Source organism: Barbus barbus (assembly GCF_936440315.1).
Source record: "Barbus barbus genome assembly, chromosome: 47".
In the NCBI taxonomy this organism is placed as follows: domain Eukaryota; kingdom Metazoa; phylum Chordata; class Actinopteri; order Cypriniformes; family Cyprinidae; genus Barbus; species Barbus barbus.
In genome coordinates, this window is record NC_136725.1 from 6,047,523 (window position 1) to 6,072,051 (window position 24,529).

At 36.6% G+C, this 24,529-nt stretch overlaps 1 protein-coding gene across 2 annotated transcripts in view; it reads right to left on the reverse strand.

Annotated features, from left to right (window-relative positions):
• Positions 1-214: 214 nt before the first annotated feature.
• Positions 215-24,529, reverse strand: part of rabgap1 (RAB GTPase activating protein 1) — a 92,093-nt gene continuing 67,778 nt past the window's right edge. For both annotated transcript variants that reach the window (XM_079410944.1, XM_079410945.1), the window contains 13 exons: positions 24,345-24,458; positions 21,189-21,263; positions 20,734-20,859; positions 19,668-19,811; positions 19,081-19,122; positions 18,592-18,720; positions 13,827-13,919; positions 11,727-11,837; positions 11,484-11,588; positions 10,072-10,155; positions 5,302-5,373; positions 3,843-4,040; positions 215-2,402 (listed from right to left, as the gene is read on the reverse strand). In XM_079410944.1, coding sequence (XP_079267070.1) covers positions 2,280-2,402; positions 3,843-4,040; positions 5,302-5,373; positions 10,072-10,155; positions 11,484-11,588; positions 11,727-11,837; positions 13,827-13,919; positions 18,592-18,720; positions 19,081-19,122; positions 19,668-19,811; positions 20,734-20,859; positions 21,189-21,263; positions 24,345-24,458 — 1,416 coding nt within the window. In that variant the 3' untranslated portion in view covers positions 215-2,279. The remainder of the gene's footprint in view (positions 2,403-3,842; positions 4,041-5,301; positions 5,374-10,071; positions 10,156-11,483; positions 11,589-11,726; positions 11,838-13,826; positions 13,920-18,591; positions 18,721-19,080; positions 19,123-19,667; positions 19,812-20,733; positions 20,860-21,188; positions 21,264-24,344; positions 24,459-24,529) is intronic.

Consider the following 24,529-nt stretch of genomic DNA (forward strand, 5'->3'; position numbering starts at 1 on the left):
TTCAGACAGAAATTGAGGGTGAAAATGGGTTTATAGGCCTAGATATTTATCTGTACAAAGTCTTTAAAAAAAAAATTGCATTGCAGAGAGTATGGCAGGAGGACAAGCAAAGAAAGGAAACGGAGAGACGTGAAGAGAAAGGGAACGAAAGTAAGATTTCAGTAAAATGGGCTGCCTACACACACACACACACACACACTTTTACACAGACGTTGAGGGTGAAAATAGGTTTATAGGTCTACTGTAGATATATATCCATACAAAATCTTAAGTCTTTAAAAAAAAATTCAAGCATACACATACATGCACACAAAAGACACCTATACAACATGATCAGTTCATTTTTAATTGCATTGTTTAATTAAATATTCATTCAACTTTCTATTTAATGAAATACATTTATGATGTTGCTATGGCACATTATGATTATTGAATGCTTTAAAGTATGTTTTGTTCATTTTAATAATGTAAATAAACGGAACATTGCTGTAAAGTCTTACCTTAATTCTTAATTTAAATTGTATATTTTGTCGTCACTGTACTCATGTTGCAATGTTTAATATGAAAGTAATTTCATTAATTTACCTTTTAAATGTGCCTCGTGGTCATGATGGCTTTATATTCATATACAACTACACAGTAAATTTGGGAAAAAAATAGCCTAGTCTGCAGTGCTTTTCAGAGATATAAGAACCAATTCTTCCCTGATAACTGTAATAAAAATGTGAGTACTCGAATTAGCAAGTAGCATGTTTGAGTTAGCGCTGATTACACAGCACGTGAATATTAATGCATGCTACAGTAGTTTCTAATTAAGGTGATCAGACCACTGTAAATATCTGATGACAGTTGTTTAATTGTGATGACCAGAGATGCTATGTTAAAATAAATTTTGTGACAATCTTTTGTGAAAAGTCGCTGAAGTCTTGACATAAACTGACTTTTTAATGTTGATGTTTTGCAAAAGCGCCATAAGCACAATGTTGTGAAATCATAAATCAGTCCAGGAAACAGTTAGCAATGCCAAAATGTAAATCCTCGATGACTCTTATTTGAAAATGATCTTGTGAAAAAGAAAACCTAAAGAACAGACACCAGACCAGAGGAGACGTGTTCATAGGTTTATACTGAAATTCATGGAGGTTTACACAATGCATCCTACACTATTACCAGGTCCACACGCATGTAATGCTGGGTAAAAGGTACATTTGGCATGTAATGATCAGTCAGCAGTTTGAAATTCAGACAAAAGCAAAACATGAGTAATAATCTGTAGCACAGTACAATTAGGCAACATTAGTACAGTTACCAAAGTTGAAATATAAAATGAATCCCCAAAAAAAAAACGTGTTATTTACAACCCAGTGCCTTTTAGAACGGCCTCATTTGTCTTCTTTAACAACGACAATAACTCTAGCAAGCCTGATATTAATATAAATATGTCTTTAAGGTGCAAACACCTTCCCCACAGAGAGTCTGTTACACAGTGACTACCGCAGGTTTCTTTACCTCCAGATGTGCTTGCCGATCAAAGCGTGTGCTCACCGCGTAAGTGCTTCCTGTTAGTCATGATAAACAGCTACTGTTAAACCTTTCGCATGTACAAGCAGACTTCACAGATCTTCGCATTTACATAATGCCTGTATCCCACCATATACCATTCACTTTTGTTAATATCAGAAGGGCGCCAGCTAGTGGATTGAGGAGGAATCTAATTAAAAGTTCACTGTACAGTCTATGTACAGTGTGCTACCTACTTCCTGTTTTTAGTTTTCCTCTGAGAACGACAACATTGGCCAACACATTCTCACTCTCTCACACACACACACACACACACACACACACACATACTGTACAATAAAAGCAGACCTCAGTCGTACACATGCACACAATCAACACATTTGCCCTCTTATTACAATAACGAAAGTCACGCTAGAACGTAAGCTAGTTTTCCGGCAGCACTTGTACCGTCTGCTGACTTTGTGCAAGTAGTCTTGAGTAGCACAGCAGACAGAAATGCTAATATCCCCCAGAGGAGCGTTTTTGGTCAGCTACACGCGCCAGTCGTTTGTTTAACATCATCAGTAGTACATAGACTAGCGTTAAAGTCTCTTTCTTTCAGTAAGCACTTGTGTTTCAAATGGGGTAGCTGGTACCCTAGAAGGAAGGTTTTTGTTTCTACAAAAGGAGGGTTGTTCGCACTGTTCCAGCTGTGGGGGGCGAGCCGGACGGGGGGAGTTAATGGGGCTGGAGTGTTTCGTCTCTGGAGGAGTGTCTTGTTAGACGCTCTCTTTGCCTTGAGCTCCTGTCACAGTCTTGATGGAGGTTAATGTCCTGTTGAACCACGTCTTTTTGGCGGCTTGGACTTCGTTCAAAGCCAGACCCAGATGATGCTCCAGGTCCTAAAGACAGGAAGATGTTTACTCACTGGGGGCGGTTTCATAAAACAAGTTTACCAGATAAGCCAGGCTTATATCAGTTAGTCTGACTTATTGTCACTTGATTTGGCTTCCGAAAGCAAATTTTACCACAGCTCAAGCTCAGTCACTGTGGAAACATGCTGGGAAACTACCCTGGTCCGGAGTTCCTCTAACACTGACCAATAGGTGCGCAATGATATTACCACTGACTCTCTCAACATACAATTATTTGACTTTATTATCAGTCTAGAAAAATAAAAGTATACAGAAAATGCAACTTAAATAAATCAAATATATACGCTACAACCAACTATATTTAATGTATCGTGCCCAAAATTGAATTACTTTTTTTTATATATATATGAAAGATGAAAACATTTTAACATAGTTGGTACTTGTGCGTTCAGTTGATCAGCAGTTTCTAGCCATGCAGCCTTTCTCTCAGGTTTTATGACAGCTGTACCTTTTATGGTTATTAGAACATTAAAACATTACAATCTAAAACTGCTCTTTAAAGCACTAAATTAAAAAGTTAACACCGCTTATATATTTTTTTTTTATATAATATTTTGTTTTTGCGTACTGAGAATAGAAATGTTTTTGCTATGCATTTTAGGTTTCCCTGTTCACATAGATCTGTGAAAATGACAAATACGCTGTATTATTCATGCCAGGCCAGTAGATGGCGATATCACTTGTAAAGAAACACTACACGTCTGCACACATACCTATAGAATAAACATAATACACATGCGTATGACTTCACTGTTTTCACAAATTCACATTTTTTGTAGTTTACAGAGACAACAGTATCGTTTTAAAAAACGTGCACTTTGAAACATTTTCAAAAGTTTGCATTTTAAGGCCCCCCCAAAAAAAATCATGCAAATGTTTAAATAATTTCTGTGAGCTTTATTTCTCTCCAAATTGGTTCTGTTTGTGTCCACGAGTCTACGCTCTGAGATGAGGCAGCGCCTCCCCGCTTATAACGTGCAACACACAGCAAACATCTCTAATGACTTGCAATGAAAAGCGATTCTAAACCTGTTGTCTATAATAAAAAAGAACATTTAATTACACTCCATAAAAACAGTCAAATGTTTGAAATAACTTCCTTTTGTGAGCTGATGAGGCTTCTTATCACAGAATGAGGCAGAAAATATATTCTATACTGTAATAAATGTCGGTTAGCAATGGATTATAGAAATACTTAATTATGAAAACACCCGAGATGGCTTGAGGAACACAGATAAACCACATATTGTTGCAGCTGAGCGTTTTTCTTCATGTTTTATCAGTTCAAATGTCTCTATCTTTTACACAACTTTGAAGAAAGGTTTTGATCCACTTCAAACGTTGACTAGTGTACATTTTCATGTAATGTGTGGTGATGTCTGGGATCAGGTTGAGTTGTTTTTGTACCTGGATCTTGCACTCGGCCTCCACCAGCTGTAGTTTGGTCTGCGCCAGCTCCAGCTCCATCTCTCTCAGCTGGTTCTTCAGCGCCTCCTTCTCCTCGTCTGTGTCCTCCTCACTGCCCTCCTTAGGAGCACTGAGCACCTTCAGACGGCCCTCCTTACTGAAGAGAATGCTGCACTTCTCACAGCCCTCCACCTTCATCTGTACAGATGCACACGTTCACCTCGTAACCCTTCACCACAAGCCTGGAGATCACCACGTTAAGCTGCTTTGTCTGATTACAGGCGTAACTCCGCTCTCAATATCAGCAGCTTATGAACACTAAATAAAGCCCAGCAGGCTGATCAGGACCATCAGCAAAGCGCTAGTGATAAAGTGATAACGAGCAGCTTTTTTGTATATCAGCTATCTACCAAATAAATAAATCTCGAAATGAAAGACATGATACTAAAACATCTGTGTAAGAATTTCAATACAGTTTAGTGCAGAATGGCACTAAAACAATTGATTTACAACAACTGTGCAAGTTTCTATGAGATCTTTCTCACATAAAGAAACAGTTATATAATCATTAATTTATAGCTGTGGAACATTGTAATTTTTAAGGCAAGATAATCCAGGAGAACAGTGTAAAAATTAACTGACATCACCATACTTCCTCAGTTGATTAAATAATTACATTCAACAACTGCATCTACTTAAATATGCACTAATTTGCATACATTTCAAGATCATAAATCTGAATAATGGATAAAACCTTCAGAAGACAGATAAAAATGTGAAGTGTGGTGCATGTAAGTGCTACTGAAGTAAAGATTTCTGAGGTGGAGACTAAGGTAAAATAAACACTTAAAAGTGTCTCTTGCGTTTTTTCCAGAAGTCTATAATATTGTTATGAAAAACCAAATCGCCCAAAATTGACCAGTGCATAAAAAAAGCATTGTTTTTGCTTGTGTCATGCCTAAAATGTAAGGTTATGTTAAATGCTATTTCAGTTTTATTAATTTTTTCTATTTTTTAAAACTATATTAATGTTTTAATGCTCGACTTTAATAAAACTGAAGATTTAAATCTGTCTGTGAATGCTTTATATAAACACAAACACATACACAATGTTACCATATAAACATATGCTAACAATTTATTGTAAGGACCAGTTCTCACTATTAACTTATTTGCATGCATATTACTAGCATATTGGCTACTTATAAAGCACATATTAATGTCTTATTCAGCATGACCATATTTTACATACCTTAATCCACCCCATACCTAAACCTAACAACCACCTTACTAGTTATTATTAAGCAGCAAATTAGGAGTTTATTGAGGGAAAACTCTTAGTATTGAGTAAATATATGTTCCCTAATCTAAAGTGTTACCATATATATAGATATTTTTTAAAAGAACACATTTCTATATCAAGCCAATATCTGCTGTGTGTGTTTGAGTCATCACCCACCCGGATCTTCTCCAGCTCTCCTCTGTTGGCCGTCTGCTGTTTCTCCAGCCGCTCGCTGAGCTGAGAGCAGATCTGAGACACACACACACACACACACACACACACACACACACACAGAGGTCAAGGGTCAGTAGTGCTCTGGCTAACACCAATAAAATACTGTTCCAGAGGAGGAGGGAGAACAAGGCTTAAGGTAAAAGGTCAATCATCATGAGCAGAACATACAATCTTTCAATCAATCTCTCCTGTTACAGGATATCACATTCCCCCGGTCTCTATGTAATCCCAGCATCCTCTTACAGTAAGTGCACTAACAGCACCGCAGAGCTCAGGTCAGTAGGAGATTTCTGACATAGTGCTGACTTTTCACCCTTGATCGATGAGGTTCATGCGTTCTTTCCCAACCTGACATCAATCCTTTGGAGGTCGTTGTTAGATCAATGTGGCCTGCATATCTTAATTTGTCGAAACACCCTCATTAAACATGCATTGTTCAGCAGGGAGGATGTAGCCTCAAATGACCTAATGAATGAACTGGAAGGAATGACGCAGCCCCAGAATATTCAGTTCTAAGCCATGGCACACTAGTTAAAGCCCAAAGTATAATTCAGTTTTAAAAGATATATATTTTTTTTTTTTCTGAAAAACAAAAAAATATATAATTCAGTTTTGACACGCATACATAGCCTTAGGCACTTGACACAGAAAGTTTCACTCTTTTCCAGTGTTTTCTCCAGAAGTTATGATCAATAAAAACATCTCCTCTTGGCTTATATCAAAATTCTCTGACATTTTCCTTTACAAATCCTCGTTTTGTACTTCTAATTTGTGACCGATGTTTTGTTTTGCTCTCTCCTCTGCACCTCTGCATTCGTTGCTTCTCACTGGAGCTTACACTACGCCTACGTCACTCTGTCATCAATGCGTGTACGACAGTTAGCGGTAGCTAGAGATTATGGTTTATAAAGTTTTAAATATGGATATTTTACTTACAAACAGATCAATTCACTTTAGAAGGCCTTTATTCACCCCGGAGCCATGTGGAGCACTTTTTATAATGGATGGACACATTATTTTGCTTCAAAATCTCGACCTCCATTCATTTCCATTATAAAGCTTGGAAGAGCCAGGACATTTTTTATATAACTCCGACTGTATTCATATGAAAGAAGAAAGTCATATACACGTTGGCTTGATGGTGAGTAAATCATGAGGTAATTTTCATTTTTGGGTGAACTATTCCTTTAAGCGCTAAGCATAATGTAGAGTTAAGCCAAAATAATTTTTCGTTTTACGTTTTTTCGTAGGTGAATAGTGCGTGACACAAATTTCATCAGTACATGCTTTGACATTTTTGCACTAATTCGTTTGTCCACAAGATGGCAATCCACATTGAGCTCTGCTGACTCCGCCCCTCTCTTCTGTGGAGTGACGAGCAGACCATAGATATGTGTAGATCCCCTATTCGACCGCTCCAGATACAGTACGTTGACGCGTCAGCCATCTTGCATTCACCATAATAATCAATGAATATGCAAAGATATACAAGCGTATAACTTGCTGTTGTAGACGCACACAGTCAATGCGCTCAAAGATTTGCAGACCGTTCCAAAAATGGCGGATGGCTTATTTATGGCGGCCTATAGAAACAGTCGATAATGAGGCATCTAGGTATATATATCTATGGAGCATACTAAACTTCAGCCGCAAAACTGGCTAACTAGTGCATTATTAGGAAAGGTGATTTGCAAATATTCATAAAAACCCTTATACTCACTTCTTCTGTAGATGAAGCTGGATCACGAACGATTCGCGCAAATATAAACGCATTTAGGCAGATCAGGATCGGCACATTCACTTCAAAGCGAAAGTAACGTTAATCCTCTGCCTCTTCAGCGGCTCAGATGTCGGGAGTAAATGACGACTGCTATGTTTATTATTACATCCAACAATAAAACACCTCAGTCACTTAATTGGAGACATCTTGTCTTCCCCTGTACTGGAGGCGGACAGCTCTCAGCTCACTCAGGGCGGGTCTAAGGTAAAACGGTCTTGTCAATCAACTATCGTGGGAGGGGCCTGTACAGAACTACGTCATTCTGACAGGAATCTCAGAACAGCCCGACTTAAGAAAGGGGATTTTAAAATAGGGATTTAAAAAAAAAACACTGGCTGGATTTTTATCATTATACGATGGATGTGTACACACACTTCCAACACACATTTATGTTTAAACAACTTGTAAAGTGAATTTTGCATCCGATGACCCCTTTAAGTAATTTTTACAGACACCGCAACGATCGTAGGGCCAGATTTACTATCAGCTTGCGCAAACCCTCATTTAAAAAAAAACTACTGTCAGGATGTACTAAAGACAGTGAGAAATTAGTGTTGAAAAGGCATGGACACAGTTATTTTTGCGACTCACCTTATTGAATATGTATTTGTAGGAGTTTCCCTTTCGATCGGTAAATTTATGAGAGTATTTAAATGAATCGCACAACGCAATTTACTATGATTTGCACTGGTCAATTTACTGGTATTTGCACCATTATTTAATGCCCAAAAAAGCAGGTGTAATTTGCACTGCTCTTGGTAGATTGCGCTGGTCATTATGGAAATGAGATGTCTGTGTTCTTTAATGTGCACCTTGTCAGTAAATCACCCGCAGAATTTCCTCCCATCTGCACTTTTATGGAATTGTGCTCTAATGCTAATTTGCCCCGTTTAGTAAATCTGGCCCATAATATTACGTAACACTCTGAGGCGCAAAAACTATTTAAAGTTTGCAGATTTAAAGTTTGCATTCCTTTAATAAAGCTAAGAGGGCGTTTCATGACCTCTACTAAACAGACTTTTAATTAAAGACATTTTAATTAAGACAATAAAACTCTACTCTTTTTCTCCCTTTTTAAGTTCCAGCTTTGTGTTTTCTCAGCATAGCCTTCAGACGGCATATGTGTTAAACCTTTCCTCCTCACACTAATGAGTGAATGTGTGTTCATTTTCATACCGGGAAGCCGTCAAGCATGATACCTGCAGGACTTTGACGTTCATTGTGTCGTCTGGCTAATACAAGCAATAGGAGCGTGAGTGTGTGCAAGAGCGAGCTGGTTCAGCTCAGAGGACACCATTATCATGCTCCTCCATGAATCATGCTGCCAGTGGCCCCATTAAAATGAGCTCTGCAGGGACAGCAGCTCAACTATTTTTACAGAGAAGCTCTCATACTGCACTGAAAGTGCCACTTTCAGGCCAGCCTCTCCTCTACACTCAGATCAGCCCTTATCCATACATGAGCATGTTAAACTGCTCCAGTCTGGACATGCATGTTTACAGGAGCATATTGAGCCTTTTGGTCTACTTGCTGTATTCTACTAACAGTTATTTGGGGTTATTTCTGAAAAAAATCCCATGTAAGACAAAAAAAAAGTCAAAACAGTTGGACCCATGGCTTAGTGGTTAGCTTGATTGACAGGCGATCTGACCAATCATAATGGTGAATCTGCCATTTGTCTGACAAACAAACCAGACTGGAGAGTAGACTAACATCGGTGGACTTGAACTTGAAAAAGTGTGTACTGACATCTTTCCGCAGTTGAAACAACATACCCTCTGAAGTTCCTTCATTACACGCTATAACTAGTAAAGAGGAAGAGATGATCGCTTCACAGTTTAATGAGATTACTGACATTTTCTAGCATACTACCAAATACATCTGAGTGAAACAAATTACTGAAAAATAAAAAAAATGTAGGATGGGTTCTGGTTGATTAGATGAAGGCAGAATCTCAAGGCAAGCTTTTATTCAAAACCAAGAAAAATGGAGTTTAAGTAGACTACATGACTTGAGAAATCTGGCATACATCACCAGAGAGAAGATTGCCTTTTCAACCAGAGGCTCAGTTATGATACTTTGATTAACAATCAAGGTTAAGGTTAAAAAAGGCAGCTTATGAAAAACATATGCATGCAATAAGACCATTGAGATGCATTTAAAAAATGGATAGGGTGAATTTCCATTTCATGCCATTCTAAAATGTTGGTATGGTAATGCAAGGCTGTTTGAGACAGAGATACCATAATTGCCAGCTGGGACACTGAAACCCACCATAATCAGTGTGGGAAACTTTTAACTATGTGCTTCAAACGACTATGTGACAAAATTAACTAAAGATGTATTGTAGCGAGTCTGTTTACGGGCTAATGGGCTCCTTTCCCTTAAGATGAACTAAAGTTACACTGTACCAAACAAAAGGAAAAGGAAAACAGAGGAACAAAAATAATGGTAGAGGAATGAAAAAAACCTTGTGAAGAAAAGAGTATAAAGAAAAAATAAAAAAAATATGGAAAGGATTATTTGGTGTTCGAGTCCCAGGGAATGCATGAACTGATCAAATGTCTTTGGATACAAAAGCTACCAAATGCATAAAAGTAAAGTAAGTAAAAAGTAAATTAAGCAAATATTTGGCAGAGCAGGAGAAAACTGTACAGTAAAACTGATGCACATTCATCGAGTGTCTCAGTTAAGAGTTTTATGAAGGTAATTTAATTGGACAATGGGGTGTTTTAAGATGAGATATGAACAGAGACTGGGCCATTTAAACTGATTTAGGGTTTGATGCAGCCATAGTGACCTAATGGATGGATATTGGACTTCATTATAGTGATAGAAGGCCATTAGAATCAGAAAGATCTCAAACAGAGACAGCAGACCATGCTTCACTGAAGACTCAAGGCAAATGAGTCAGCGTGTGTGTGTGTGTTCACCTGTTTGTATTCTCCAATGATGGAGCCGTTTTTCTTGATCTCAGACTCAGATTTATCCAGTTCTCTCCGACACATCTCCTTCAGCTGAAAACACAAATGCAGAGCCCAAGTTAAAAACTCTGCCACTTTTTTCTCCTAAAAAGAAATCATTCATATCACAACGATCCTATATTTAACCCAAGTGTCCCCTCCGGGAGACATCTCTCCTGTCTGTCTGAGGACAACTGTGTCCACAGGCTGTACTGTTGCAGTAATGTAAGAGCTGTCTCGGAGGAACCACTGCAATCAATTCAAACACACATCCAGAGTACCGTGGCTCTGCCTCCTCAGGGATCATTCCCTGATACCACTCCATCCAGAATACAGACACAAATACAGCACATGAACTTGAACTCATTACAGGGTTACTGGGAAATACACTTCCAATCATAAAACATAATTAATTTGTTTCCCGTGCTAATGTTTTTTATTTTTTTACTATTTGTTTTCTGCATAGGCATTTAAAAAAATAAAAATTCAATAAAACTGAATTAATAATGCCTTGTTTAAAAGTAGTTTCAATTCAGAAAGCACCACACAAACCACAATTTTCATGGTAAATGTGACTTCTCTGATTGGTGGATCTTATTTGAGGATTATGGGTAGTGTAGTCCTTCACTGGGAATTTGCAAATTAAACTTTTTGTTGTTGTTAAACAAAGCTGAAATCACTGGCATTTAGTAGCTACTTCTGATGCACATGCATAGTTTAATTTTTTATACACACACACACATAATATATGTGTGTGTGCATGTTTATGTGGTTTATGAGGACACAAATTTGTATAATGCCATGGGTATGACAGAGGTATTACAATATGAAGGTGGTTTATGAGGACACTACCTATGTCCCCGTAATTCAAAAGGCTTAAAAAACATAGTAAATGGTGTTTTTTTGAAAATCTAAAAATGCACAAAGTCTCCTGTGAGGGCTAAGTTTAGGTGTAGGGTTGGTGTAGGGCAATAGCACACACAGTTTGTTCAGTATAAAAACCATTACGCCTATGGAGAGTCCCCATAAACCACAAAAACCAATGTGTGTGTGTGTGTGTGTGTGTCTATATATGTTTTACATATATTTTTCTTTCAGATTATGTTGAAAAATATATAATTTCTTTTTAATTATATTTTTATACTATTAACTATATATATTATACTGATTATTATTATTATTTATGCATTTAACATTTAAATGAGAGAGGATAGAAGAAAAATAAACCAAGAATAATTCAACAGACATTCTTAAAAGCCTCCAATCCAATGTTGACAATTTGTTGTTCAGTAGCCAATGTGTTATGTCATAGCTTTATTTCTGAAATACTATTTACTATTTTGAGCGTTAGTGAGTTTTGGGTTGTGTTAGAGGTGTCTGACCTGTGCAGACTCTTCCTCCAGTCGTCTCTTCTCATCTTCAGATTCCACCAGTTTCTGTTTAGTGATGAGAAGCTCTTTGTTGAGCGCGTCAGCTTTCTCCTCAGCCTAAGGGAAAAAGGACACGCTTTGTTTTACTACACATACCAAAAGCCACAGGCATGTGTGAATGTCAGGAACCGCTAAAGCTAGACATGCAATGAAGACAAATGTTTAAAATAGCGTCAAACTGCCTAAAAGACTCACGTTGTCCAGGTCTTTCCTCAGGGCGATCTTACTGCTGACCAGCTCGTGAGCCAAATCGTCATTTTCTTGCTCCAGACGCATGTTAGCTTCCTGTAGCCGCCGGTTTTCTCTCTACAGAGCAGACACAGTGTGTGTGAGTGTGTGACTCCGTCTCTGTCTCGTGACAGTCACTATAATGGTTAACTGTGCTGGGAATATGAGGAACCTTGGAGAAGAAACCTGATTAAAAATTTACCAGTTAGAGGGAAATATGTCAGAAAGCAATTAACACACTGACTGGACTCTCAGTCCTCCGGCTATTGTACTAAAAGACACTTAGCTTGTTAAAGAGAGAGTGTGTGTTTGTAATGTGTGCGTGTGTGTGTTAATGCTATACATACACATAAATGTTTATGACCTTCTGTATTTAAGTGACACAAATGACTGAGTTTAGGTAATGTATCAAATGTGTAATAAAGTTTGCATGTCAGTAAAGCAAATGCACATTTACAGAGCAGGACTAAATTCAAATGTAAATTAGTTAATGTAATGGTATTATTAATAATTAACATTACAGAGCTAAACAGCACCAGCCCATTTTCCAAAGCTGTGGGATATAAAACATTCACTCTAAATTTAAGATTTATGCATTTGAATTGATCAAATTTCTATCCATTTGATTATTCATTAATTTCTGTATTTATAGTTTAATATTACATTTTTGCATCTATTTATATTTTACTAAATAAACAGATTCTAAGGAATTTGAATAAAATATTATGAAAATAACATTACATGTATTCAGTAAAAAAGTATGAACATGGTTAAAATATGGCTAGTTGTGGAACAAGCAATATTCATTTAGTTAAAATGTATGAGACTGAAACAAACTGGATTCATTGATAAATATACAAACCTGGTTATTGTGTATTTAATGTGATACTATTTGACAGGCATAAATGAAGCAGGTAAGAAACAGATACAATTTCTATGGATGCCCTTTAATGCAATGGAATAAAACAAAAATTATATATATATATAAATAAATAACAATTAAAAGTAAAAGATGGTAATTGCAACTTTCTCTCAGAACTGAGTCTTGCCATTTTGTGTTTTGTTTCCACCACAGAATAAAAAAAACAAAAACATTTTATCTCACAATTCTGACTTTGTAATTGATATTATATTTCAAAATTCTGACTTTTCTTCTCAGAATTGTGAGTATATATCTCACAGGTCAGTGTTAATATATCACAATTCAGATTTTCTAAAAAAAAAAATAGATTTCTGTAAAAAACCAAATGTGTTTTAAATGTTTTTGTTTGTTTATTAGTTAGTTGGTACATAACTTACATAAATACATTAATTTTGGTCCAAATATTTTTGAGAACAAGTATTTAAAAAGTAAATAAGAAAAAAAAAAAAAAGCAATAAGTCTAGTGATTTTATTTTCAGTGCATTTTCTCATCAAAATCCCCTGCCACAAATTGTTTGTGGAATATATTAGCAAGATCTGGGCAACTCTAGCAAACTATTTTTAATGTACTTTGATTTATGACACTCTAATTGTGATCTGGAATACTTCTAAGGACCCAATGTTTTCTTATAGAGATATTAAACAGCATTTATAGAACAACTATAGAACCCTATAGATGTCTGAAGTGTGTGTGTGTGTGTGTAGATGTTGAACCCTGACTGACAGTTCCTAAATGATCAAGGTAATTCCTCGTGAGCTGGGCTCAGGCTAACAGTTGACTGGCAGGCCGCTGTTATCAGGAATCCATCTGGCCAGATTTTCATCATCTCTGAGCCCAGCGTTGACCTCGTCTCACATCACTGCTCATTATAGCACCAAGCACATATGCTAATAGCACGAGATGGATAGGCACGGAGGAAAATGAGTTTGAGCTCAGAGCAGAGGAGAAAACTAGCTCTGATTGTGAGGGAGAACGAAATCTTAGCCAAGATTAAACGCACATGGACAAACGTACGCGCACCCTAATGGATCATGTAAATATTCATATGCACATAGTCATGAATGCAGATGTGTAAATCCCAGCAGAGACGCATCATGCGCTCACACACACACACACACACAAAACCAACGCAGGATAAATCTACCTCATATCTCTCGATGGGCGCCTCCTGCTGTTCCTGCTGCTCTCGAATGGTGTGGTATTCCTTCTCATACTTCTTCAGCTTCTTCTGACTGATCTGTGACATACAAACATACAGAAGAAGGTATTGACACAGATGTGGACAAAGTACATCTCAAAAAAGTGAAAATCTCCTTTCAGAATAAATGATTTACGTAAACGACATATGTTGATAGATGACTGGTGAGCTAAATATACAATGCAATTCCACACTCTAACAGTAGGTGACGCTCACGGAAAAGCAGAAATACAGCAGTTACCACTGTTATCCCTGTACACAAAGTGCTTTTAAACACTACTTTATTAGGCATCATACGGAAGTAAAATTAAAAGAAAATGCCATCAAAACTTTTCTGAAGATAGCCAGTTCCCTTCAGATACACATTCATATAACTGTAACAGCAAATGTAGTTGAAAGGTGATGAGTTTGCAGAGACAAAGGACAGTGTTTGGCAAGAGTATAGCCATGTTTAGCAAAGCTAAGGCTAAAAATATTAGCGCTCTTAAGCTAGCCTAAGCTTCAAACGGTACACACATGGATCATCTGGTGCATTTTATCAAATACAGTGAAATATAGTAAAGTCAAGAGCTAGAGGTGGGCAATATAACCAAAATCTAATATTACTATTTAAGATTATTTATCATAATATAGTTATTTTTGCTGGAAATGTTTTTTTTGTTTTGTTTTTTGATGCATGGACATTTTATATGACACTGACATTTGACATTTCTCAATACCAATGTTGATACAAAGGCAAAAACTAATACTAGTCCAACTGATATGAAAAAAAAAAAATCTTACTGAAGACAATTAATAGTAATTATATAAGAAAATAGAAATTAATACAAAATAATAGGACAAATAATTACTATAAAACAAAGATACAAATTAAATGTTTTTTTTTTTTTTTAACTGCAATAGATATGATAATCCAAAATCTTTACTGGTTGTCAGATTTATGATAATGATTTACCAGGTATATCACCCACCCTTAACAAGATTTTAAAGGGATAGTTCACCAAAAAAAAAAAAAAAAAAAAAAAAAAAATGACCCCATGATTTACTCACCCTCAAGCCATCTTTGGTGTATATGACTTTCTTCTTTCAGACGAATACAATCTGAGTTATATTTAAAAATGTCCTGGCTCTTCCAAGCTTTATAATGGGTGGGTGTTATTTTGTGAGTCACTTTTTATTATGCATGGATGCACTTTATTGGACTTTTTCTAGACTATTAAAAAATAACACCCACCCACAGCCATTATAAAGCTTGGAAGAGCCAGGACGTTTTTAAATATAACTCTGATTGTATTGGTCTGAAAGAAGAAAATCATGGAGTAATTTTCATTTTTTGGGGAACTATCTCTTTAACAAAATTGCAAGATCCAATCCTATTGGCTGACACGAAGGTGTTGGTTATTTCAAGAATCGTGCTCTTATTCACCCAGCATGAGTTACTCAAAGTTTTATGACTTCAAAACTGCGAAAGGACCTGACTCGATGTCAACAGCAATAAAGCTGTGTTTCAGATTTGCTGTGTACAATTTCACCTACCCAAATATAACAAGCCTAACTGCTAATTCATTTAAAAGGATTTCTGTTCATGCACTTCCCGCACTCTGGACCCAAACACGCAAGCCGTGCCACATTTATCTACCTGCAGCTCAATACTACCCCATTTTCATGGAATGACCCAATTTCTGAGACTGAGTGTGTTTTGTGTGTACAGCACCAGTCCTTTCTCACCAGAACACTGTGAGAGCCGCAGGTACGTGCGTGTTTGTAAATGAGCTCTATTTAGCACTGCGCCATATCTGACTAGCTCTAGGACACAGAACCGGCTCTGTTCCATATTTAATCCGGAATGCTCCCACAGATGAAATGAGATCCATATAAAAGCCCTCAATGTCAAGAGTAGTTCATCATTCAGCGTGTTTTCAGCGACACCCCGGGGAACAATTAGGCCTGGGTGCAGTGAAATGAAGTGTGTGTATGTGTGTGTCGTAGTGTGTAAAAGCTCTTTTGATCTTGACTGGTGTGTGGTGTCAGTTAAACTGAGGAAGGGGCCGTGGTGGGCTTCTGATTTTCAGATGCTGGGCCTCTCGTATTGAAATAGCACATAAACACACCCAGACTCAGTGGTGAGAGTGAGCTTTCAGTGTTGTGAATGAGGAGAAGAGAAATAAAGGTTAGTTTGTATTTGGAGGAAAGCGAGTGAGAGCCATAGGAAACTCAATCTGTCATGTTTTGACGGCGATGAGGAACTGATACATCAATCAAACAAGTGCACAGTCTGACAGACAGGTACAGTGGTGTTCAAAAGTCTCAGTCCACATTGAAAATATGGACATCCATATTTAATTTTAAGAGTCTGTTCACCAAAAAAATCAATGGTTGTCATTCCATTTGAGTTTACATTTGATGAGTAAATTTGTTAATCATATAATAGTTCTGTTTCTCCTTAAATTAAACCGCTTGATTCATAAGGATTTTTATTTTTATGTTGTCTTTATATATTTTTTGAAATGTGTGAAGATTTGGTTATGTGGGCTTTCAATAGCTGAAAAAAAAATTATGTATGAATGATATCTTTATTTGAGTTTGAAAGATGAATTAAGTTTGTATGGGTTTGGAACAACACGAGGGTGAGTAAAAGACGACTATTAAACTATTAAAAATGTTCTTTATTAAAAAAATTAAGCAGAAATAAAACTGAATATAAATATTAGACGAAAATTTGAAATGTTGTCCTGGCAACTAAATAAAATAAGTTGAAGCATTAAAATACTGATTGGAAATAAATAACTAAAACTGAAATAAAAATAGATTGAACATACACTGAACAAAATTATAAATGCAACACTTTTTTTGCCCCCATTTTTCATGAGCTGAACTCAAAGATCCAAGACTTTTTCTATGTACACAAAAGGCCTATTTCTCTCCAATATTGTTCACAAATCTGTCTAAATCTGTGTTAGTGAGCACTCCTCGTTTGCCAAGATAATCCTTCCACCTCACCTAACAATATTTGAGAGAAATAGGTATTTTGTGTACATAGATAAAGTCTTGGATCTTTGAGTTCAGATCATGAAAAATGGGGGCGAAAACAAAAGTGTTGCGTTTATAATTTTGTTCAGTGTATAAAGTAATATTTTAAACAAAAAACTAATAAAAATGACAAAAACACATAATAAAATGACTTAATTTAAAATATTTAATGAAAACAAACTATAAATCTAAAAGTTAATTCTAAACATTCATAAAACAATAATATTCTTAATTTGAATTATTTTAATCCAACTTTTCACTGATTTGTTATGCTCATATATAATGTTATGAAAAAAAAAACTATATTTAATAAAAAGCAATTAAATGGAGATGTATAAATAACATTCGGTAGATCTGAGCAACACATGAGAACATATGTGACCCTGGACCACAAAACCAGTCATAAAGGTAAAAGAACCTAAAAGCTGATATAAGCTTATATAAGCTTTCCATTGATGTATGATTTGTTAGGACAAAATTTGGCCGAGATACAACTATTTGAAAATCTGGAATCTGAGGGTGCCAAAAAAATCTAAATATTGAGAAAATCTATTTAAAGTTGTCCAAATTAAGGTCTTAAGCAATGCATATTACTAGTCAAATATTACGTTTAGATATACTTACGGTAGGAAATTAAAAAAATATCTTCATGGAACATGATCTTTACTTAATGTCCTAATGATTTTTGGCATAAAAGAAAAATCAATAATGTTGACCCATACAATGTATTGTTGGCTATTGCTACAAATATACCCCAGCGACTTAAGACTGCTTTTGTGCTCCAGGGTCACATATGCTGTAAATGATCAAAACAGGAACCAAGAACTCTTTAGTATCATGGGTGTTTCTTACTCCTGCAGTGTCCTCTGCTGGACCATCCAGATAATTACATCAAGACTCTTTATGTCCCATTAAACGTGAAAAATAGCGAGTCGCAGATAAATGGTCTAGTCACACGAAGAACCTTCAGTCTAAACGAAAATCACACTCACACCAGCACAATTGATGGTACAGGTCCAAACACACCACTCAGCTATTCTATTCACCCTCAGGTCATCTAAGATGTAGATGAGTTTGTGTCTTCATCAGAATAGATTTGGAGAAATGTAGCATTGCATCACTTGTTCACCAATGGATGCTCTGCAGTGAATGGGTGCCGTCAGAATGAGAATCCAAACAGCTGATACAAACATCACAATAATCTACACCACTCCAGTCCATCAGTTAATGTCTTGAACATATCTGGACTGTTTTCACTTTTACACAGTGCTTGAAATTGACATATTTCTCTCCTGATTCAGACTAGATGACATTTTCGTCGATTCATATTTTAGCCACAAGCACTGATTTGAAGTTAATCTAGTTTAATGACAGATTTGTTTCTTGACATTCTTTGATGTTTTTATCAGCTGTTTGGACTCTCATTCCGACGGCACCCATTCACTGCAGAGGATCCAGTGGTGAGCATGTGATGTAAAGCTACATTTCTCCAAATCTGTTCTGATGAAGAAACAAACTCATTTTCATCCTGGATGGCCAGAGAGTGAGTAAATTTTCAGAAAATTTTCATTTCTGAGTGAACTATTCCTTTCTCCGTTTTGAAATTTCCTGATCATCACATTAAATACTCCACAGACATCTCAGTTTGAAGTAAATAAACAGCCTGAACACAGGCGGTTACCTTCATGCTGCATGCTAGCTCCATGAGCTTCTTGGCGTTCTCCTCAGAGCGATAGCGTTTGGGCACTGGCACTCGAAAGAACTTCAGCGCGCCCTCAAAGTCCGTCTGCAGCAGGTCATCTTTAGATGTCTGTGGATAGACAGAGAGCTTTTAAGAAAGTTTCAAGAGGCACACAATACTGCTCCCTCATGTTGTGATCTTCAGTTAATGATGCTCATTTCTGCTGTTGAGGTGTGATAGTGCTACACCGGTCTCTCTTCCTACGGGGTTGAACAGCAGAGATTCACCAGGTAACATCTGATTACGCTCTAGTGTAGCTGCCGATTATTAGATGTGCCAATTATGTCTAACATCCTTGTAATAGCTGTAACCATGGTGATGAGGCATGGGTGATTTGCAGGTTAATTTTCAGGAAACAGCACCAGCTTGCATATTTATTATTTTTCCTCTGAGAAAAAGATGAAATGATGCAAATGAGAACTTCCTTACCTTCAATAATGCAAGAGCCACATTGAAAATGACACTGATGCCCTGAAAGGAGAGGAAAAAAAAACATCAATATCAAGTGTATTTTCATGACCATGTCACATAAGTTTTATTATATTAGATAAAATATTTTCCAAGACAGAATTTTTAACTCGGAATGAATTGTAAATTATTTTTTGTTTGACCGAATGTTGCTATATTTACTTATTTCTACTTTGACAAACTGGCAATTTATCAAATGTATTAAATATGGCAGGTGTTTCTTGAATTTTTCAACCTGCTGCCATCATCTATAGGTTTATTCCTTTGTCTTCAATATTTACATCCCGTTACATCAGTGAGCATTTGCATTAGATTTGATTAATTCTGTGATTTCTTTTTTTTTTTGGTGATATCAGTTGGTCTATCAATTACATTGGACCATGAGAAATTAGTATGATTTCAAAATGACAAAAGATGGTTTATAGATATACAATTTTTTATATATTACACAAGGTAACAGTCCTAAACTATAAATTAACAGGTAAACTAGGCAAAGAAAATATTAGAAAACTATATTTGAAATAAAGCAGGTAAGAATGAAATGTTACCTCGCACAGCAGAAGGTCTATGATGTGAAAGACCATGTAAAGAGGGAATTTGGCTGTGAAGAGCGTGAGGAACCACTGGGAGGCGTACATGTGCGCTTCCAGACCCAGATTCAGGAAGTGTGCATACAGGTCGGGAATGCATTCCTGCAACACACAGAAGCAGAAGACAGTTATGAAATGATAAAATAAAATGTTTCTTGCGCAGCAAATCAGCATATTATAATGATTTCTGAAGGATAATGTGACACTGAAGACTGGAGTAATGATACTGAAAATTCAGCTTGGCATCACAAGAATAAATTACATTTGAAAATATATTCACATAGAAAACAGTTCGTTTAAATTGTAATAATATTTTGCAATATTACTGTATTTTTTTTATTAAAGAAATGCAGCTTTGGTGACCATTAAGAGAATTCTTTCAAAAGCATGAACAAATCTCACAGAATCCAGACTTCTGAACGGTAGTGTATGAGTATTTTGTGATGTAAGACCAGCAGACTTTTCCACAAGATAAAATACATTTGCATTCCAGATATATTAATAACACATTTGTATTCTTCAGGGCAATTTATTTTAATTTACATGACAAAATATATGTGTCAGAGATGATTTCTTCAAGGGAAAGAACAGCCTATTTAGTTATTTAAAGGGATAGTTCACCCAAAGATGAAAATTACCCAATGATTTATTCACTCTCAAGCCATCCTAGGTGTATATGACTTTCTTCTTTCAGACGAATACAATGGTATTATATTGGTGGTGAATGGGGTTTGAGATTTTGAAGCTCAAAAAAAGTGCATCCATCCATCATAAAAAGTGCTCTACTCGACTTTAGGGGGTTAATAAAGGCCCTCTGAAGTAAATCCATGCATTTGTGTTCAAAATCATCGACCACCATTCAGTGTAATTATAAAGCTTGGAAGAGCCAGGACATTTTTTTAATAACTCCAATTGCATTTGTCTGAAATAAGAACGTCATATACAACTAGGATGAGTAACTCATGGGGTAATTTAATTTCCTGTCATTATGTGTAATCAAATATTCTTAGTTTCTAACACTAACCTGCATGAGTCTCTCCAGCTGGAAGAACTTGCAGTGCAGGTCTTCAAAGTTCTGCTTGAAGAGCTCCCTGAGACCGTATTCAAACATGATCTTGACCAGCACGCTGAACGCCTGCTCCTCTGGCATCTACACCACAATTGCAGCACAAACATTGATCTACTACCACCACAGAGCTTGATTACAATCACATCAGGCTGACAATATCACACAACAGGGAAACTCCACTAGATGGCACCGTCTCAAATCCCAAAGGATGATGTCATATTAGTTCAAACAAAGTGGAGAATTCGGTCTGGGTGCAAACAGCCTGTGTTTCCATGGCCATTCAAATGCAACAGTGTAGTTTTGACTATTTTGCAAGCGCAAATATGCACATGCTCATTATATTAAATGTTGTAGACATCATTGGTTCAATCCATTTTGCTTCAGGAGTCTGTGACATATGTGACACTCACGTGTAGTAGCAGCACAGCAGCAAGGAAAGACTGTCCTTGACAGTAACCAATTTCTTCATCATACACAGAATATGCCTGCAGGATGAAAGATACAGAATGTTTCAGTGAAATTATGAGTAGCAATGCTTAAAAAAAGACTGCATATTAAAATATAATAAATGATTTAAAAAAAAACATTCTTGGTAGAATCATTCTCTCAGCTCTTTTAATCTAATTTGGCCTTTCACATATTAAAACTTGCATGTGATTGGTTACGAGACACATGAGAACTGAAACCAAATGTCTTTAGTGGCACGTTTGAATATAGAGAAGTGAGAATCGGATTTGAAAGCTTGATGGAATACTGACCTACATACCTCAGAAAACTGTGTTAAAATGTCAGCTAATATTGTGACAATTACAAACTGTGGTGCTGATAAACTTTCTGAACTGTGGGTTGAGAGAACTGAATCACCCTGTGTGGTCAATATGAGAAATCTATAGTGCTGTATGAATGATGGCAGAAACAGTAGGAGAGAGGGCTGGTGAATTATTAAGAGACGCCCAAAGATGGAAACCCAACCATCAATCTCATTTCCCTCATCATTTGTGACTTTCACATTAAACCCGATTAATTCGATTAATTGCACAGCCCTACATGAAAGTACTGTTCTGGACTGTAGTACAGTATGAGAGACTATGTACAAACACTTACATGCTTTAAAGCCAACTCAGTGCAGATGTTCAAATCTCAAAGACTGTGTTAAATCTCTCTATCTATCTGCTGATATACATCCAATCAATCCAATATGTCCATTCATGCATCTACAGTCCCCTCCATAAGTATTGTAACAGTAAAGACAAAATTGCTCTGTTGGCTGTGGAGTCAAGACATTTACAAATATGATTAAAAGATGAATATGAGACAAAACTACAGAATGTCACATTTTATTATTAGCCGTTTCAACACATACATGTTTTACCAAATAAAAAGAACAGCACTTTTAGAGTTCATCCCACTCATTGATGTGAGCATAAGTATTGGGACAGTTGAACATAAGGCAGATATAAAAGATTAAAAGCTATTATTTAGTTGCAGATCCCTTGCTCACAATCACAGCAGTGAGTCTGTGACCCATAGACATCACCAGACTCTTGGTCTCATCCTTTGAAATACTTTTTCCAGCCTTTAATGCAGCCAATTCCAATTGTTGCTTGTTTTGGGGAGTTTCTGCCTTTACTCTCCTCTTCAGCTGCTGAAATTCATGTTCAATCAGATTTAAATCTGAAGATTGATTTGGGCAATCTAAGACTTTCCATTTCTTTGCCCTTAGAAATTCCTTGACTGAACTGGCAGGGTGTTTTGGGTCATTGTCCTGATGCAATATGAAGAACTTCTCAATGAATTATTTTCTTGAATATTGGTAGGCAAAATGGTTTTGTACCCTTCCAAATTCATTCTGCTACTGTCATCATACATTAAGTCATCAGTAAATCTGAGAGGGCCTGTTCCAGAGACAGCCATGCATGCCCATGCCATGACACCACCTCCACCATGCTTTACAGATGAGGCTGTATGCTTGGGATCATTGCAGTTCCCTTTTTTCTCCACATTTTTGCTTTCCCATCACTTAGATAAAGGTTCATCTTTGTCTCATCGGTCCATAAACACAGTTCCAGAACTCTTCTGGCTCACCTTTGTGCTTTTTTGCAAACTGTAATCTTGCCTTTCTATTTTTGGTGCTGGTCAGAGGTTTGCATCTTGCTGTGTAGCATCTGTAATTCTGTGTCAAAGTCTCCTGAGGACAGTAGATTGTCAGAGCATCACCCCAGCTTTCTGGAAGTTGTTGGTGATTTTACAGACACGTCTTTTAGGGTTCATTTTCACAGCTTTTATGATTTGTCTGTCATCAACTACTGTTGTTTTCTCAGCCGATCAGGTCGTTGTTGGTTGCTGGTGGTTTCCAAACTCTTGATTTCTGCATGCCCTTTGTTTTTGCTATAGCTCTAATTGACTTCCTCTTTTCTTTTAGCATCCAAATTGCTTGCTTTTCTCTCAAAGTCAGCTCCCTCGTCTTCATCCTGGTTTGTGTGTGTCATCATCGATTGCAGAATTCAGAATGCAGAAGTAATGGATATAACCGATACGACACATTCCCTGCTTTTAATATCTGAAGAATTAATGCAACAGGACACAGCTGATCACTTAGAAAGACCTGTGAGGCAACTGCTCCAATACTTATGCTCACATCAGATAGAGGGATGAACTCTAAAAGTGCTGAACTTCTTAGCTGGTAAAACATCTATGTGTTGAATCACTCAATAATAAAATGTGACATTCTGTAATTTTGTCTCATATTCATCTTTTAATCATATTTGCAAATGTCTTGACTCCGCAGCCAACAGAGCAATTTTGTCTTTACTGTCCAATACTTTTGGAGGCCACTGTATATATCCATCTAAAGATATATACATTAATCTATATCTATCTAGCTATTTATATATCTATCCATCCAGCCATCGATGCATCAATCCAATCATCCATATATCCATTTAACCATATACATCCATTCACCTATCTATAAATCTATAATTCATCCAGCTATATCCATTCATCAATATAACTACACAACTATTGATACGTCCATATTTATCCATCCATCTATATATCTACCACTCATCCATCCAACTATATACTGTATCTATCAATGATATCACTGTCCATTCATCCAGCAATATATCCACCCAACCATCAGTCTTTATCCACCCATCAACCTGTATTCATCCAATCATCTATACAGCCAACCTATCCACATATCTAGATATTCATCCATCTATATCATTCCATCCATCCAACTATATATTAATCCATCCATGTAGCCATCTATACATCAATTTGTATATCAATTTACATATCAATCATCGATATCCATCAAGCTACTGTCTCTATCTTTATACATATAACATTTCTTAAATGAAGTTAAAAAAGAAAATCTATAAAATAAAAGTTTATAAAGAAACTGGAGCAGACCAAACGTGCACATTTAACTTTTCTTAATGGTAGGAAATGGATTTTGTAGAGCTGAAAATGATAAATGAACAGAGGCAGAGCAGAAGTGCAGAATCGGAGCTGAGCAGACAAATTGAAAGCAAATGGCAGACAGGTCATCTGCTCACCTTACAGATCTTATAGAGAGAGTCCTGCCCGTCACCGCCCGTGTCTTTGAAGTAGTCGTGTGCAGGAAACGTACGGTTAATGTCACGAGTGATGGCACTGTCCTGTGGGGATTCCTAATAAAAGATAAGAGAGAGAGAGAGAGAAAGAGAAATTTTACCATGAGGCAAAGCTAATACTGTTTAAT